At 39.4% G+C, this 17396-nt stretch overlaps 1 protein-coding gene across 1 annotated transcript; it reads left to right on the forward strand.

The window, feature by feature from the left end:
• The first annotated feature begins 15538 nt into the window (after nucleotides 1-15538).
• On the forward strand, nucleotides 15539-16219 carry LOC108221359 (uncharacterized). Its single transcript, XM_017395242.2, has one exon. It carries the CDS (start codon nucleotides 15539-15541, stop codon nucleotides 16217-16219), a length of 681 nt encoding a protein of 226 aa, XP_017250731.2.
• Nucleotides 16220-17396: the final 1177 nt, after the last annotated feature.

Raw genomic sequence — 17396 nt, forward strand, 5'->3', positions numbered from 1 at the left:
AACACATCAACCAACACTACGACACCAGTTGTTCGAAAGGTTGCCCGGAAACGGAGTGGGAGTGCAATTCTGAGAGAACCCGCAGCTCTGTTTCACAATAAGCAAAGGGTGGCAGAACCGGAGACAACTGCAGCTGCATCCATTTCCTCCCAAAAGGATTTGGACACTGAAATGGTAAATATACAGTCTCTAGATTCATTCTCTCCACAGAATGCGTTTATTGAAATTGGCCGTCCTACCGCGGTATCCTGTAAAGAGTCAAGCACACAACTAGCACTCACGCTAGTAAACACTGAACCTGTGTCTTATGATTCTTCACTTAGAGAGAGCACAGATTTTCAAAACATGTCATATGAAAACTTTTCTGATCACTCTTTCCTTTTGGATCAGGATCTACTTGGCAACCTGCAAGTACATCTGCCTTCACAGGCATCAGAAGGACAATTTGTTCCTTCACATCCTACAGTTCCATCTTAGGGAACTATGGTTGTTTATACAAGTAATGGTGACGGTGTGACAAACACGAGTGAAATCAGGCAAACACCGAGCGAAACACATGCACGAGAGGATAGTGAAAAATCTTTGAGTGTTCGTGAGGTGAGTGCACACACCAACACAGATCTATTACAGAAAGAAATGGCTGCTCTGAGCACTGAAATAGAAAGATTGAATGCTGAGAATGCAAAGTTCAGAAGTGGAGAGCTGGTGACTGTACAGGAGAAAGTTGCTGATACTTCCTTTACTTCTCTGAAAAAGGAAATGAACGATCATGTCAAGGGTATCTATTCTAGGATGGACGAAATTGACAAGAACCAGGAGCTCTGTATGACAAAGCTTGATAGCTTGGAGCAAACTATGGCCCAAGTTGTTGATCACTTGAAGATTTCTAAGTCTACAACTCCGTCAACTCTAGAGGATCCCTCAACTAAGGGGGAGAAGGATAAGGAAGACAAAGATGACAATGCTAATGCTGATGGTGGAGATAAGGATGGAGAAGAAGCAAGTGGAAAAGATTCTTCTGCAGCTGATAAACAACAGAAGAAGTCAAAAGGCAAAATGCCTGAGTCTGAAAACATCTTCACTAATATGGATTATGATAACATTCCTGAAGATGTTGATGGTGATGATGCATTTGATTCTGCCTATTATGAAGCTGAAGAAGAAGGTCGTTTCGATGAAAGCTACTTATTCACTGAAGATGAATATGTGGACCCTGAGCACTTGGAAAGGGTCAGGAAATTTAAAGCTGAACATGAAGCTAGCAAAGCTAAGCTTCAGGAGTTGCAGAATTTGGTGAATGAGAAGAGGACAACTGATGAGTTGGTCAAGCTGGAGAAACAGAAGCTGTGGGATGCTAAGTGCAAGGAAAAGAGAGAAGATGTATCCAGAAAAGTTGGTGAAAGCTGGGATATAGCAAGGCAGATCTTCTCTGGACCTCAAAGGGAACCTTTCGAGGATGGTAAGTTCAAATCTTTCATCTATGACCTGAGAGAGGCTAACCCTAATGAGGATATGTTTATGCGTGCTCTAACTCTTGAGTTAGATTATATAACTATCGGTGTCAAGAATCTCCTCGATCTTTGGGAGATCATCATTTCTACTCAAAGGAACGGAACATTCAGGGTTTCAATTGACTTATTCAAGTTCTTATCTATTACTGAAATCTGGGTGATTCGTAACAAGATTCGACGCAGCTCAAATCTGAATGAACTCCTCCGTGACAGACTTATGGAACATGCTGTTCATAATAGTCCACAAGTTGTCAGAAGACCTTACTGTGTAAAGTTCATTCACGAGAGCAAGTTTGGAACCTTCTACCTGGATTATAAACATCTTCTCAAGTATGATGTTAATCAGTTGGTTCTTGTTTCGACTCTTCTACGTACCAAGGGCTTCGCTACGAAAGCCAAAGCTGATGCTGATGCTGAGATTGTGAGTTACTGCACAAGGAGAAACATTCAACACTACTTCAGAAATATGAAGTATATTAACCAATCCCAGCCAGCAGATTTTATCGAAGACCCTTTGGACATAGAAGTTCAATATTATCTTTCTTTGGCTCGTGAAAGAAAGAAGCGTGGAGAATCCACTGCAGCTGAAGTACCTGTTCAGAATGAGCCTTCTACTCCAATCATTCACTGTTCAGATACTGAAGAAGGAGAAGTCACTCTTTCTGAGTGAATAGATTGATTAGGATATTTGTTAGATATGTTCAAAGAACATCCTTTTGTAATCTATCTATGATCATGGTTTAATGTTTAATGTAAAGCCATAAACTTTTGCTATTTGCATTCCAATGTTTAATTCTTTGTCTTATCTGTTAGTTGAGTTATCCTCTAGGAAATTTGCATGTTATGTTAACAAACAAATAGGGGGATATTGAAAGGCATATGTTCAGCCTATTTGTATTTAAAGAGGTACAACTCAACTCAGATAAGAAAGCTCGGTAAATAGCAAGTCATCGGAATCCGTACGAAGAACGTCAAATGACTTATGGGAATTATATGTCAGATAAATTCCAGGATGCTGCTGCACACCACTGAAAGAAGTTCATTAATATGTTCAAGCCTTAGTGCACAAATAATCTTTTGTGGCACGTCCAGGAGTTCAGAAGATATAAAGTTTCTATACTTTATTTATTCAGAAGATTCCATTCAATGAAGAAGAACTTACAAGACGAAGATTCAATGAACAAACCAAATTCTTATTGTTTATTTGACGAAGAATATTTGATTTAATTGGATACAGATGAACCATACAGTACATCTTTGTATCAGTTACTCAAATTAAATATTTGAAGTCAAGCAGAAGTGGTAGTTCGATCGATCGACAAATCAAGAAGAAGTTATTAAAGTTTAAAGAAGACAGGATTCATTTCTACTGAAGGTTGAGTAGTTTAATATTTAATAGACTATTATTTCACTTCTCCAAATAATTATATTGATTGTGTAATTTATTTATTAAATTAATTCACTCTTGAATTAATTTAATTTATGTATTTACATGATTAACTTAATTAAGTGAATAATTGTCTAATTAAATATAAACTAAATCTACTAAAACAAGCCCAACAAGACAATTCCAAATTGTCTTACTGAACTGGTTAAATGGGTGAAAAGATTGCAGCAAGACAAAGTCTTGACTTTGTCTTACCAAAGTGTAATGGATAGCAGCAAGACAATTTCAAAGAAATTGTCCTACCGAAATTTGAATGAAGCAGCAAGACAATTTCCAAGAAATTATCCTACCGAAATTTGAATGAAGCAGCAAGACAATTTCCAAGAAATTGTCCTACCGAAATTTGCATGAAGCAGCAAGACAATTTCAAATAATTATCCTACCGATTCTATGTGTGGCCAAGACAAATTGTCTTCCTGCCATGATTTGTCTTTCCCCTTGTATAGATTGTCTTACTGCCATGTTTTATGCTTGATAGGCAATTGTAATTGTCTTCCCTTGCTTTTAATTTGTCTTGCCCAAGCTATATTGTCTTGCCCTTCTTGTTTTGTCTTTCCAACACTTGTAATTGTCTTATCTTTTATTTGTCTTACAAGTTCAATGCTTTGCCTATATATATATGGCATTCATTCTTCATTTGAAAGTGTTCATCACTTTGTAAATCAAAGCATTTGTAAAGCTTTCAAGTTGTTCGTAACTTGCTTGATCGTTATATCCACAGTTTTCTGTGCTTTGATAACCCGGTTGTTTTAATCACTAATCTAGAATATACCCTGTCGAATTTATTCTACGAACATTAGTGGACATTAAAACTGAACCATATTAATTATATAACGACTTAAAACATTGTTATATTAATTAATTATAATCTGATTAACAAGTCATATTTCAATCAGATTCACTTCCGCGATTATTTGGTATCGATTGTATTCAACCCCCCCCTTCTACAATCGTATCTGGACCTAACACTAATATTTTGGTTATTGTGTTATTTGAAATAGGTTTTCTAGTCCTTCATCCGAACTGGGGCGCGTTTGGATTGTTGATGGGAATGAAAGGTATGCGAATGAGAATGATATGAAAACTCAAGGTGCAGGTAAGGAATGATTTGCCTATATAATGAGAATGAGGTTTCCACTCCAAGCAACTATATTGCTAATCCAAAGACAACCACCATCATTTGGGATAAAGGATGTGATTCTTGTAACGATTTCATTAATCATGAACCAAACACTCTGTTGTTTTCCTCTAGGTCCTCGGAAGGTGAGAAATGCACTATTTCACTTTAATTGTCTCTTATATCACCCATATAATTACTTCGTATATAAAATAACCCACCTAAATGAGGTAAATTACTTTAAACCTAAAAAATGACACATTAGCACCATATAAAGCGAGACAAATGAAATGGGATAAGGGAGTTTTAAAACACAAAAACACACATTTGATAACACAGTAGCACTAACAAAATGATGAAAAGGGTAGTTGCCAAAGATTGATCCCCAGCCTTTCTTAGTGATATCATGTTATACATTAATAATATATTTTTCATGGAGTTGGCAAGTATTAAGCCCTACATCTTTTTTTGTAACGGGTCAAATGATTAATATTACTCCTTCCGCCTCATATCAATCGAAGACTTTTTATATGTACTTTAAGGAGTATGAAAAAGGTAGCTTCAAATATTATTTTTGTATTTTTTTCTTAATATCAATTAAACTTTTAAATTGTTATTGAGGAGAATTTATAAAAAACTACAAAGCTATCTCTTTTATACGCCTAAAGGAACATGCAAAAAGTCAAAGTGGCAATAGTTAAAAGAGTATTTGCAAAAAGTCAATATAACTAAAATTTTGGTGTGGAAAGAGTATATTTTTTTGAAAATAACTATTTATACATAAGTATATATTTATTCACTTCTCTCTAGTAAAACACAAACCACACATACAGATATGCACGCCAAAAGACTTATCTTTTATTTCCGGGAGTTGAATACAAATATATAGAAAAGCTGCAAGAGAGCCTAAAAATTAGGAACTAACTACTACTAAAAGTCCTAAACTCATGCCACTACTTCTACTTATCATGATCCTAAAAAATCTCCACTACATGCACGATTAGTTCATGCAACAGTACTAAATCAAAGCTAGTGACTTCTTGGAACAAAGCAACAGGTAGAATTCAAAAACGCATTGCAACACAAATATTTAAATTATGAGTTTAAGATTATTTTTCCAACAATCTCCCCCATAATCTTAAACTCATGAACAGAATTTATGAAGCACTTCTCTTCATATGTGATGCACTTCTCACCACCATCAATTTGTTGATGCACTTCTTATCAACACCAATTTATTGATGCACTTCTCATCAACACCCAATTTGTTGATGCACTTCTCATCAAGCCCCATATGCATCCCATACTGCACATGATGGTTGATGAGAAGTGCATCAACAAATTGGGTGTTGATGAGAAGTGCATCAACAAATTGTTGTTGATAAGAAGTGCATCAACAAATTGATGGTGGTGAGAAGTGCATCTGATACTGGAAACAACAAGTAAATGGAGAATTGGATTAACACTCGCCACTCTAAGGAATCTACCCTAGAGATAAGAATAAACTCGCCACCCAAGGGAATCCAACCAAGGGATAAGAATATGAGATCAATATTCTTTCTGCTCAAATAAATATTGGATTTGTATTTTCAACTTCAATATCAGTTACATAATTGGAATAGTCCTTATATACTTGGCCAGAAACATCCCTTCTGCCATAGGTAGATGCATTGTACTTGAAATAAATACCAATCTTTTGACATTCTAGACTTGGAATACTAAAATATATAACTGATATCATTTTATAGGGACTTGCCAATACATGAACTAGTCTTGGAAATAATTAAGAACACAAGACACTAGCCTGAATGCAAATACTTTAACTCAGAATGTACCATTCTGGGCAGTCTGACCACCTCTGACTAAAAATGGGATAACTTCTTGTAGGAAATGTATTTTTTAGATCCGTAAAATTTGCTGAAAACTAGACTCTTATACCTTTCCAACGGTATATCACAATGCATCAAGAACTTCCTAGATTAAATCAGTTTATTCATCAAAGCGGACTCAAAATATTCTCAGAATTCTGATTTTTCTGCGTCATTCTCCCCGGGTTGAAAAGGACTCGTCCTCGAGTCTTTATTGTTCTCATCTATGTAACGTGAGAGATCAGACACATTAAACGTAGCAGACACACCATAGTTACCTGGAAGTTCAATCTTGTAAGCATTTTCACCAATTCTTTGAAGTACTTTGAATGCTCCATCAGCTCTAGGACTTAACTTTCCTGATCTTCCTCTTGGAAAACATTCCTTACGCAGATGAATCCATACCAGATCACCCTCTTTGTAGACAGCTGGCTTTCTAAACTTGTTTGCTTGCTTCTTGTATTTCTCATTTTGGTTTACTATTTTTAATCTGACATGCTCATGTAGTTTCTTGATATGATCAGCTCTATCAGCTGCATCTCCGCTGAAATTATTAGTAGCTGGTAGGGGAGCCAAGTCTAATGGACTAGAAGGATTCTGACCATATACAACTTCAAAAGGACTTTTCCCCGTTGTCTGGCTTGTTGATCGATTGTATGCAAACTCAGCTTGAGCTAATGTCAGATCCCATTGGCGAGGATTGTTACCAACTAAACTTCTCAATAGATTTCCGAGGCTTCTATTAACAACTTCGGTTTGTCCGTCAGTTTGTGGATGATGCAACGAACTAAATTGCAAATGAGTTCCCAACTTCTTCCATAATGTACGCCAAAAGTGATCTGTAAACTTTGTGTCACGATCTGAAGTTATTGTCTTTGGAACACCATGGAGTTTCACAATCTCTCTGAAATATAAATCAGCCACATGAGAAGCATCTAGTGTTTTAGAACATGGCACAAAGTGAGCCATTTTTAAAAATCGATCAACTACTACCATTATTGCATCTTTGCTTTGTTGGGTTCTTGGTAATCGCACCACAAAATCTAAACTCACGTCTTCCCAAAGCGCAAGAGGAACAGGAAGTGGGGTGTATAATCCTATATTTTGAGAATGGCTTTTTGCAATATGGCAAGTTCGACATCGTTCAACATGGCGTTTTACATCACGTTCCATCCTTGGCCAATAAAAATTTTCTTGCACAAGGGCAAGAGTTTTATCTCTACCAAAATGTCCAGCAAGTCTTCCTTCATGAGCTTCAAAGATTACAGCTTCCCTCAAAGAACAAGTCGGAATGCAAAGACGATTATTTTTGAAAAGAAAACCATCTTGAATAACAAAGTCACGAATTGGCCTATTGGCAGAATGTTCCCAAATCTGACCAAAACTAGGATCATCTTTGTACAACTCCTTTAGAATATCAAATCCCAGCACCTTTACTTGCATGGTGGATATCAATGATCTTCTTCGACTTAAAGCATCGGCTACTTTGTTCAGAACACCAGATTTGTGTTTAATAGCAAAGGTAAATGACTGAAGAAATTCAACCCATTTGGCATGTCGAGCACTTAGCTTCTGCTGGGAGTTGATATACTTCAGGGACTCATGATCAGAAAAGAGAATGAACTCTTTATACAAAAGATAATGTTGCCAATGATCCAATGCTCTAACAATAGCATAGAATTCTTTGTCATAATTTGAATAATTTTTACGACCATTATTCAACTTTTCACTGAAGTAGGCAATAGGTTGTCCTTCCGGGCTAAGAACATCACCAATTCTCATATTCGAGGCATCACAATCCACTTCAAAAACCTTATTAAAATCTGGTAGTGTAAGAATAGGAGCTGCGGATACCTTTTTCTTTAGAAGTTCAAAGCTCTTTTGTGCTTCTTCGGTCCAATTAAAACTCCCACCTTTCATACATTCAGTGATAGGTGCCATAATAGTGCTGAAATTTTTTATGAATCGTCGATAAAAAGATGCTAGGCCATGACAACTTCGAATGTCATGAAGAGAGGCTGGTGTAGGCCAACTAGTTATTGCTTCAACCTTGTTCTTGTCCATTTTCAATCCATCAGCTGATATGACAAATCCAAGGAACACAAGGCTTTTTGCAAAGAAGTGGCACTTCCTTAGATTTGCATATATTTTTTGCTCTCTTAGCACCTGGAAAATGGCACGAAGATGTTCCAAATGTTGTTTATAGATCAGAATGTCGTCAAAATAAACTACCACAAATTTCCCAATGAATGGTTTAAATATGTCGTTCATGAGTCTCATGAATGTTGAAGGAGCATTAGACATTCCAAAAGGCATAACCATCCATTCATACAACCCATCTCTTGTCTTGAAAGCCATCTTCCATTCATCTCCTGGCCTTATACGAATTTGGTGATAACCGCTGCGTAGATCGATTTTGCTATGCACTTTAGAACCAGAAAGTTGGTCAATCAGATCATCAAAACGCGGAATAGGAAAACGATATTTGATAGTAATTTTATTGACTGCTCTACTATCAACACACATTCGCCGCGAGCCGTCTTTCTTGGGCACCAGGACAGCAGGGACTGCACAAGGACTCTTACTTTCTTTCACGACTCCTTTGTTCAAAAGATCTTCAACTTGCCTCTGTAATTCTTCATGTTGTTGTGGACTCATTCTATAGGCTGCCTTGTTAGGCAATGAAGCTCCCGGAACTAGATCAGTGCAATGTTGTATATCTCTCATCGGAGGCAGCCCATGCAGTATAATTTCTTCAGGAACTACATCTGAAAATTTAAGAAGCAGAGGCTGCACTGGTTCTGGAATGTCATATAACTCTTCATTTTCTTCTAAGACAACCAAGGATTAAGTTTCCCCGGACTCATGAATAGCCCTACAAATTTCCGCTATGGACAGTAGATTGTTTCCTTCCCCTTTACAAGGTTTAGGAATGCTCACTTTTGAAGGGCCCAAAATAACCTTAACACCATCTTTAACAAAAGTATAGGTATTTTTAAATCCATCATGTTGAGTCCTTCTATCATACTGCCAAGGTCTACCAAGAAGTAAATGACATGCATCCATAGGAACAACATCACATGATACTTCATCTTTATACTTACTACCAATAGAGAATTGTACCAAACATTGTTTATCAACTTTTACCTCATTGCCTTTGCGAAACCATGATAGCTTATACGGACATAGATTCTTTTCCGTTTTCAAATTTAATTTTTGAACCATATCGTTGGACACCACATTTTCACAGCTATCTCCATCTATGATGACATTACACACCTTTCCTTGTGAAGTGTATCTCGTGTGGAAAATGTTACTACGAAGCCAAGAATCGTCTTGAGCTTGCATACTATTCAAACTTCTTCAAATTACCAAAGATTCTCCCTGATCTTCATAAGTAATGTCCTCATCCTCTGGGCCACTTTCTTCAGCTTTCCATGGAGTCTTTTCTTCCATTTCTTCCTCAAAAATAGCGATGACTTTACGGTTTGGACATTCAGAGGCTATGTGTCCATAACCCTGACATTTAAAACACTTTATCGAAGCTTTGGTGCTACTTCCTCGACTAGTATTGGCTGTGCTTTCATTCTTTTTGGATGCTGACCCCTTATCAGTAGGAGAAGATTTTCTTGTGACACTTGAATGGGTAGTACCCGAAGCTTGATTCGAGAACCGATTATTGCGTCCCTTTGTCTTTTGTTGTTTCTCCACCTTAAGAGCAAGTTTGCAAACATCTTGATAAGTCCGGAAAGGTTGCAGATTGACAACATCACTGATTTCCTCCTTTGGTCCACCAAGAAAACGAGCAATGGTTTGTTCCTCTGGTTCCACCACCTCGCAGCGCTTGAGAAAAACATCTTGCTTATAATTGTCTGGTAAAAATTTTCTTCGGAGCTCTTTCTTCATCTTTTCCCAAGTGCAGATCTTAGCTTTTCCATCACGGACTCGTTGCTTCTTAAGATGTTCCCACCATAAAGAGGCCGTCATATTTCTTCAACTTCACAGCCACTAGCTTAACTTTTTGTTGATCATGCACATCATTGTATTCAAAAACTCTTTCCACCTTATTAATCCAATCAATGAATTCATCTGGATGATTTCTTCCTTCAAAATCCGGAATTGTGATTTTAACATTGTAAGCACGGTGAAATTTGTTGAATTCCCTACGACGTCGTCTAGGAGCAGATGCATGACTTGAGTGATCATCTGATTCTTCATGGAATGGATTTTCATCCTCATCATCTGGTGTTGATGAGCCATTTTCTGAGTTATGGTTGTCTGCGTTATGCCTTCTTCCTTCTCTCTGGGCAAGTTGCTCCTGTAGTTGCTCTACCTGTCTTCTTAACTCTTCCAACTCAATATCACGCACATTCTTTCGACGTGGAGGCATGACTCTGATACCAAATTGATACCGGAAACAACAAGTAAATGGAGAATTGGATTAACACTCGCCACTCTAAGGAATCCACCCTAGAGATAAGAGTAAACTCGCCACCCAAGGGAATCCAACCAAGGGATAAGAGTATGAGATCAATATTCTTTCTGCTCAAAGAAATATTGGATTTGTATCTTCAACTTCAATATCAGTTACATAATTGGAATAGTCCTTATATACTTGGCCAGAAACATCCCTTCTGCGATAGGTAGATGCATTGTACTTGAAATAAATACCAATCTTTTGACATTCTAGACTTGAAATACTAAAAGATATAACTGATATCATTTTCTAGGGACTTTCCAATACATCAACTAGTCTTGGAAATAATTAAGACAACAAGAAACTAACCTGAATGCAAATACTTTAACTCAGAATGTACCATTCTGGGCAGTCTGACCACCTCTGACTAAAAAAGGGATAACTTCTTGTAGGAAATAAATTTTTTAGATCCGTAAAATTTGCTGAAAACTAGACTCTTATACCTTTCCAACGATATATCATAATGCATCCAGAACTTCCTAGATTAAATCAGTTTATTCATCAAAGCGGACTCAAAATATTCTCAGAATTCTGATTTTTTTGCGTCAGCATCACATATGAAGAGAAGTGCTTCATAAATTCTGTTCATGAGTTTAAGATTATGGGGGAGATTGTTGGAAAAATAATCTTAAACTCATAATTTAAATATTTGTGTTGCAGTGTGTTTTTGAATTCTGCCTGTTGCTTTGTTCCAGGAAGTCACCAACTTTGATTTAGTCCTGTTGCATGAACTAATCGTGCATGTAGTGGAGATTTTTTAGGATCATGATAAGTAGAAGTAGTGGCATGAGTTTAGTACTTTTAGTAGTAGTCGGTTCCTAATTTTTAGGCTCTCTTATCTGCAGCTTTTCTATATATTTGTATTCAACTACTGGAAATAAAAGATAAGTCTTTTGGCGTGAAGTGAATTGATCAATTCCGAAATAGTTAATTTCGAGAGATCTTTAGTATCTTCTAGTGAGGAAATTTTAGTTTCATACCTCTCGGGAAGAGTCATTAAAAGTTTGTCCACAACTCTTTGACTTGAGAAGTCTCCACCAAGTAATTTGATTTGGTTAACGATGGACATCAACCGACTCCCATATTTCTTGACACCGTCATTACTTTTCATTCTCATTATCTCAAACTCTCTCTTGAGGTTCAGAATTTGCATCAGTTTGGTTTGTTGGTTGCCTTCAAATTCTTCCTGAATTTTCGTTCATGCTTCTTTAGGAGTATCACAACCCATAATAGTTGTAAAGATCTCTTTCGACACAGCCGTATGTAGACATGAAAGTGCCTTTGCTTCTCTGGTGAATTGATCAATTCTGAAACAGTTAATTTCGAGAGATCTTTACTATCTTCAAGTGAGGAAATCTTAGTTTCATACCTCTCGGGAAGACTCACTAAAAGTTTGTCCACAACTCTTTGGCTTGAGAAGTCTCCACCAAGTAATTTGATTTGGTTAACGATGGACATCAACCTACTCCTATATTTCTTGACGCCTTCATTACTTTTCATTCTCTTCATCTCAAACTCTCTCTTGAGGTTCAGAATTTGCATCAGTTTGGTTTGTTGGTTGGCTTCAAATTCTTCCTTAATTTTCATCCATGCTTCTTTAGGAGTATCACAACCCATAATAGTTGTAAAGATATCTTCCGACACAGCCGAATGTAGACATGAAAGTGCCTTTGCTTCTCTGGCCACTTCATCACGTTTTTTGATTTGGGCTACTGTTGGAATTGTTGGAAGAGGGATTGGCTCAACATCACTCTCAATTGCTTCCCACAAACTCATAGCTTTCAAATATAATTTCATTTTGATAGCCCATGAATTATAATGATCTCCTTTGAATAATGGAATAGAGACTGAGAAGTTGTTTGATGCCATGGAATATGAAGGATAATATATATGTATGTGTGTATTTTTATAAGAGTCTCACAAGCCCTAGAACCTAGCTCTGCTACCAAATAATGGACCTATATTTATATATAACAAAGAAACAAAATATGAACCTCAGAAGGGAGAACAAAAACTAGCGTACTGTTCTATTTTTTCAATGTAGAAGTAATACAAATAAATAATAGAAAGTGATCAACTAGAGTGGCTAAAAAGAAGGGCCACGTTGAAAACTAACTCTCCTAATCCAACTACACGTCTGAGACTTATCTCTTCAGTTTCTACATTGACTCCACGACACAAAAGACCAGCTCAACAATCTAACTGATGCCTGACTATTACAAATAAACAAAACAATTTATTTAAAACAATTAAACAAATAAAAAAATTAAAACAAGTTTAAGATTATTTTTCCAACATATCTTTACTTGTAGTTGAGGGTAGTTGTTAAGCATCAAACCCTAGAACTTTCTCGGAACAAGTGAAAGATCCCGTTTAAGCTTAGTGGATACATCTCTGATGATATATCATTTTGCTTGCTTTAATCACACAATTTGGGTGTTTGGCTAAGCTAAACTTCCTCCTATATGAAGAAATAGCGCCTTTTCTCTTAGTACATCGCTTTGACCAGACAATTTGGGTTTTTGGCTAAGCTAAAAACTTTTTCCTGTGAGAGGTGTTATAACACCTATATTTATGAGCATAAGGGCACAACCGATGGTGATGCTATAATCAGTAGAGTTCATATCTCGTTGGTCATATATGTAACTAATTGTTTCAAATTTATCCAACTTCTTCGTTTATGTGTATAAAGTTTGTTCACTTTTATATTTTTTTCTATTTTCCTTTGATTCTCAACTTTTTCAGGGATGTAGCAAATACAAATAATTTATATTTTGTGTTATACATAACACCAACTAGTGCATTGTGCTATTTTAGCAAAATATTTGACACTCCATTGGAGTGATGCATTTTACATTTTAATTTATAATATACCTATAGGGTACAACACTACATATAGTTTACCACTGGTCATGCTCTAATAAAATGTCATATTAAAATTATTTTTTTCAAGATGTCTGTTATATGCAAAATTATGAAGATTAACTAAATGGGTTAGGCCCACATGAGAAGGTCTATTTGGACCAGGAAAGTTAAGATCAACCCAGTTTCAAGGTGACCCTGTCAAAAGACAGGGCGCGCCCTATCTTTGGACTCGCCCACTTGCCAAGGAAAGTCCATTTCATCCTAATTCCGAAGGACAGTGAGAGATGCTTTATGTTTAGGGGGACGCCCTTGAGCAAGAGTAGATCTCATTGTTATATTATGAAGGCCTTACCTTGTAGTCTAGGGAGTTGTCCTCCTTGGGAGGTGGAGGATAGAAAGGAAGACACCCTGGAGGGTCCTATCTCTGTAGTCTGGCGGGTTGTCCCTGTCGGGGAGTAGGGTAGTGCCTTTACATTTGGGGTAAGCCCAAAGGGCTAGGCCTCATCGTATTGGGCCCCTTTCAGGAGGAAGATTCTAGAAGGGGAGGCCAGCCCACATGGGTCTCTTAGGAGAAAGAACTACGTCCCGGCTTGATCCCCTATAAATAGGGGTATGTAGGCAGATTGTAGGCATCGACCATTCTTGAGAGCTATTCCAGTTAGCAATCTCGAACCCTTTGCTTACAATTGCAGCCGCCTCCATAACAAACAACCAACCACTTCTTATATTCTCGCCAACAAGAATCTTGATCCACGCTGCGAACCTCATCTTTGTTGACCTACCAGTTTTCTCCGTTAACAAATTGGCGCTAGAAGGAGGGGCTAGTTCAAGATTTTCCATCAAGGAGAAAGATGTCGAATCACGGCGAGACGACGCCCGGCGGGAACCAACCCCCCGATCCTAGATCGGGGGTCGGCAATAACACTCCCGTCGACAACACACCGGTCGGGAACACTTCCCAGGATAGGGCGGTCATCATAACAAGCGGGGAGCCTGTCGTTATGAGACGCCCCATCTTCAATTCGCCGCCGGTCGTCATGAGCAACGAGGAGTTACTTAAGGAGTTGCATTACTTAAGAAACGAAGCGAGAGAGCAGCAAGCGCTTAGAGAGCGAGTCGCTCAACTTGAGTCTCTTGTTCCCGGAACACATCGTTCCGGGAAACAGCCCTTTGAAGAAGAAAGTCAGTCAGGCCATCGTGATGAGAGAAGGCCTGTGATTATTCCATGGAACTTATTCGCGTCAAGCGGCCAGACCACCGTCGGAGGAGAGGGTGCTAGAGACGGAGGAAGACCCCCACAAGATAGGCGAGCAACCGCGCACCTGGAGGAGGCCAGTCGAGATGTTAACGCTCTGGCCGAAAGGTACAGAGGAAGAGTTAGTAGGGCGGATCTGTTAGCTCTGATCAAGGATCTTGAAAGCAGACCCAAATATGCGAGTACCGGGTCAAGAATGGCAGGCACGGGGCGAGATGGACATAGGAGGGAGATTCCACATGGATCGGACTCAAGAAGCTATGACAGATCCACGGAGCAAGAACCCCGTGGCGCGGGTGAAAGAACAGAGCGAGACCTAATTTTGCTTGAGGGACGACAGAGTCATAGAGGAACGCGCGAGCATGCGACATCTCCGGGCAAAGAAACGACTCATCAACAGGTTTCTTTCTCATCATCTCTTTTAAATTCATATAATGGTTGTATTGTATTGCATTCTAGTGGTAGTACAGGTAGTAACATGTGATTAGACAAATCTTGGTCAGACCATTGCCGATCCTCATATTCAAGCCTCATCTCAGGCCCATGCGCCCCCATCCGCTCAGGCTCACGCCAAACAATCCAATCCTCTCCCCACGGCAAATGATCTCATGGCCACTGGAACACAACCATCAATGACTCCACCGCAGCCAAATGTTCAGACTATTCCAGGCATTGGAGCTATTGACGTCAACAGCCTTAGGAAGCTTCTGGCACATTTTGATGGAGGCCAGACATCTCTCTCAAGCCAAGCCCTATCACCATTCTCTGCCGAAGTGATAGAGGCCCCACTGCCAGCCAATTACCGAAACACCACGTCTGATCTAAAGTTTCATGGCAATTCAGATGCTGTCGAATTTCTTGGGAGGTTCAACGTTGAAATGGGTTTCTACCAGATACCAGATCTTGTTAGATGTTGACTCCTCGCTGCTACGTTCAAAGACAACGCCTATCAGTGGTTTCGTAAGTTAGAACCAGCGTCCATCACTTCTTGGATAAGCATGCAGACTATGTTCTTGACTCAGTTCCAGGCGACCGTCAAGTATGCTCCCCCAGTGACCAAATTGGCAAACATCAAACAGAAGGAGGGAGAGACTCTTCATGCCTACTTCAAACGTTTCAATGCTGAATCATCTAATGTTCGGGGGGCGACTGATGAAACACTGAAGAGTTTCTTGGTGGCTGGGCTTCGAGTAGGAACCGACTTTTGGAAGCACTTGCAAGGCAATGATCCCAAGTCCTTGGCAGATCTTTATGCAAGGGCTGAAGCGTACAAGAATGTTGAACAGTCATTAGCCGAAAGCAGGAAGAATGAAAGGAGCCCCAATAAGGCCCGACCAAAGAGAAGAGACCGATCTCCAAGTCCAGAGCAAAGAGGGAGGCGACGTAGTCCCAATCGGGTCAACACTACTTACAGAAGGAACTACTCGCCCCCCCCCCCCCGGGATTACGAAGAAAGGGGAGATCGCTGGAACCCACTAGCCGCACCAATTGAACACATCTTCGAGGTCAATCGTGACAAAGGGCTTTTCCGCAGGCCAGCGCCTTTGAATTCTTGGCAAGCCAAGAACAAGGATAAGTACTGTGAGTACCATGAATCAGCTGGGCATGACACCCATGAGTGTAGGCAGTTGAAAGAAGAAATCGAGTCACTAATTAAAGAGGGTCATCTTAGCGAGTAGATAGTCCGTGAAGCCCGATCTCGACGGGATAATTGAGCCAAGGACAAGAGGGGACTCGGCTACACCGATGAACAGGGGGGGAAGCAGGAAGATATCCAGTTCGTTAAAGAAGGAAGCATCCATGTCATCTTCGGTGGACCACATTTGGCTGGAGATGGGACTAAGGCTATGGAGAGATACGCTAAGGAGGCTAAAGGTAGGCCCCTTACTAATGTCCACAATTTGTCATCTAGGCCTCCTAAAGTCTTTAAAGGAGAAGCTGTTGATATAACTTTTACAGAAGAAGATGCAAGATGGGTCCACCACCCCCACAATGATGCACTGGTGATCGCTCTTCGCATTGGTCCAATGAATGTTCACCGGGTACTTGTTGATAATGGGAGCTCTGTCAACATTCTTTATTATAGCACCTATCAGAAGCTTGGCCTCCCAGATAAAGATATGAAAGTTGAGGATGTGTATATCTATGGATTTGGAGGAGAGGCTGTGAAGGTAAAGGGAACAATCCGGCTCCCAGTAACTCTAGGAGAAGGAACATGCTCAGCCACTCAGGTCATGGACTTTATGATTGTGGATCACGACTCATCACACAATGCCATTGTTGGGCGGCCGCTATTGAAAGAGATGAGAGTGGTCACATCAATATATCACTTGTCTATGAAATTCCCAACACCTGGGGGAATTGGAGTGGTGAGGGGGTGCCAGTATGACTCCAGAGAGTGTTACCTGCAATCTCTCAAAGGTTTCAGGAAAGGTAGGTCACTGAAAGAGTCCACGGGTGCAGATGCCAGTGAAGTAGTCAATATGGCTTACTTCGTCCAGTTTCCTGAGGAAGAGAATAACTTCAAGCAATCAAAAGGGAAAGAAGTAATGGAGGTAGACTCGGACGCTGAACTTAAGCCTTGTTCTGTATGGGAGAAAGGGGAGACATCCGGAACCAAAGGGGAGTCTGATCTAGACCCAAGGTTGCCCTTGGAGTCGACCAAGACTGGTCCCGCTGAAGATACAGTTGAAATCCAAGTTGGAGAGGCCGAAGATGGCAAGATATTAAGGATAGGGTCCAAGTTAAAAGGGGAGTTAAAGGCAAGCCTTATCCGTTTCCTGAGAAGCAACTTGGATGTTTTTGCTTGGTGCCATGCAGACATGATAGGAATTGATCCAGATGTAATGAGCCATC

The sequence above is a fragment of the Daucus carota genome, chromosome 5, assembly GCF_001625215.2.
Source record: "Daucus carota subsp. sativus chromosome 5, DH1 v3.0, whole genome shotgun sequence".
NCBI classification, from domain to species: domain Eukaryota; kingdom Viridiplantae; phylum Streptophyta; class Magnoliopsida; order Apiales; family Apiaceae; genus Daucus; species Daucus carota.

Excerpts from the sequence above, each read along its gene's own strand:
- LOC108221359 (XM_017395242.2), top strand. The coding sequence starts at position 15,539 with ATGCAGACTATGTTCTTGACTCAGTTCCAGGCGACCGTCAAGTATGCT.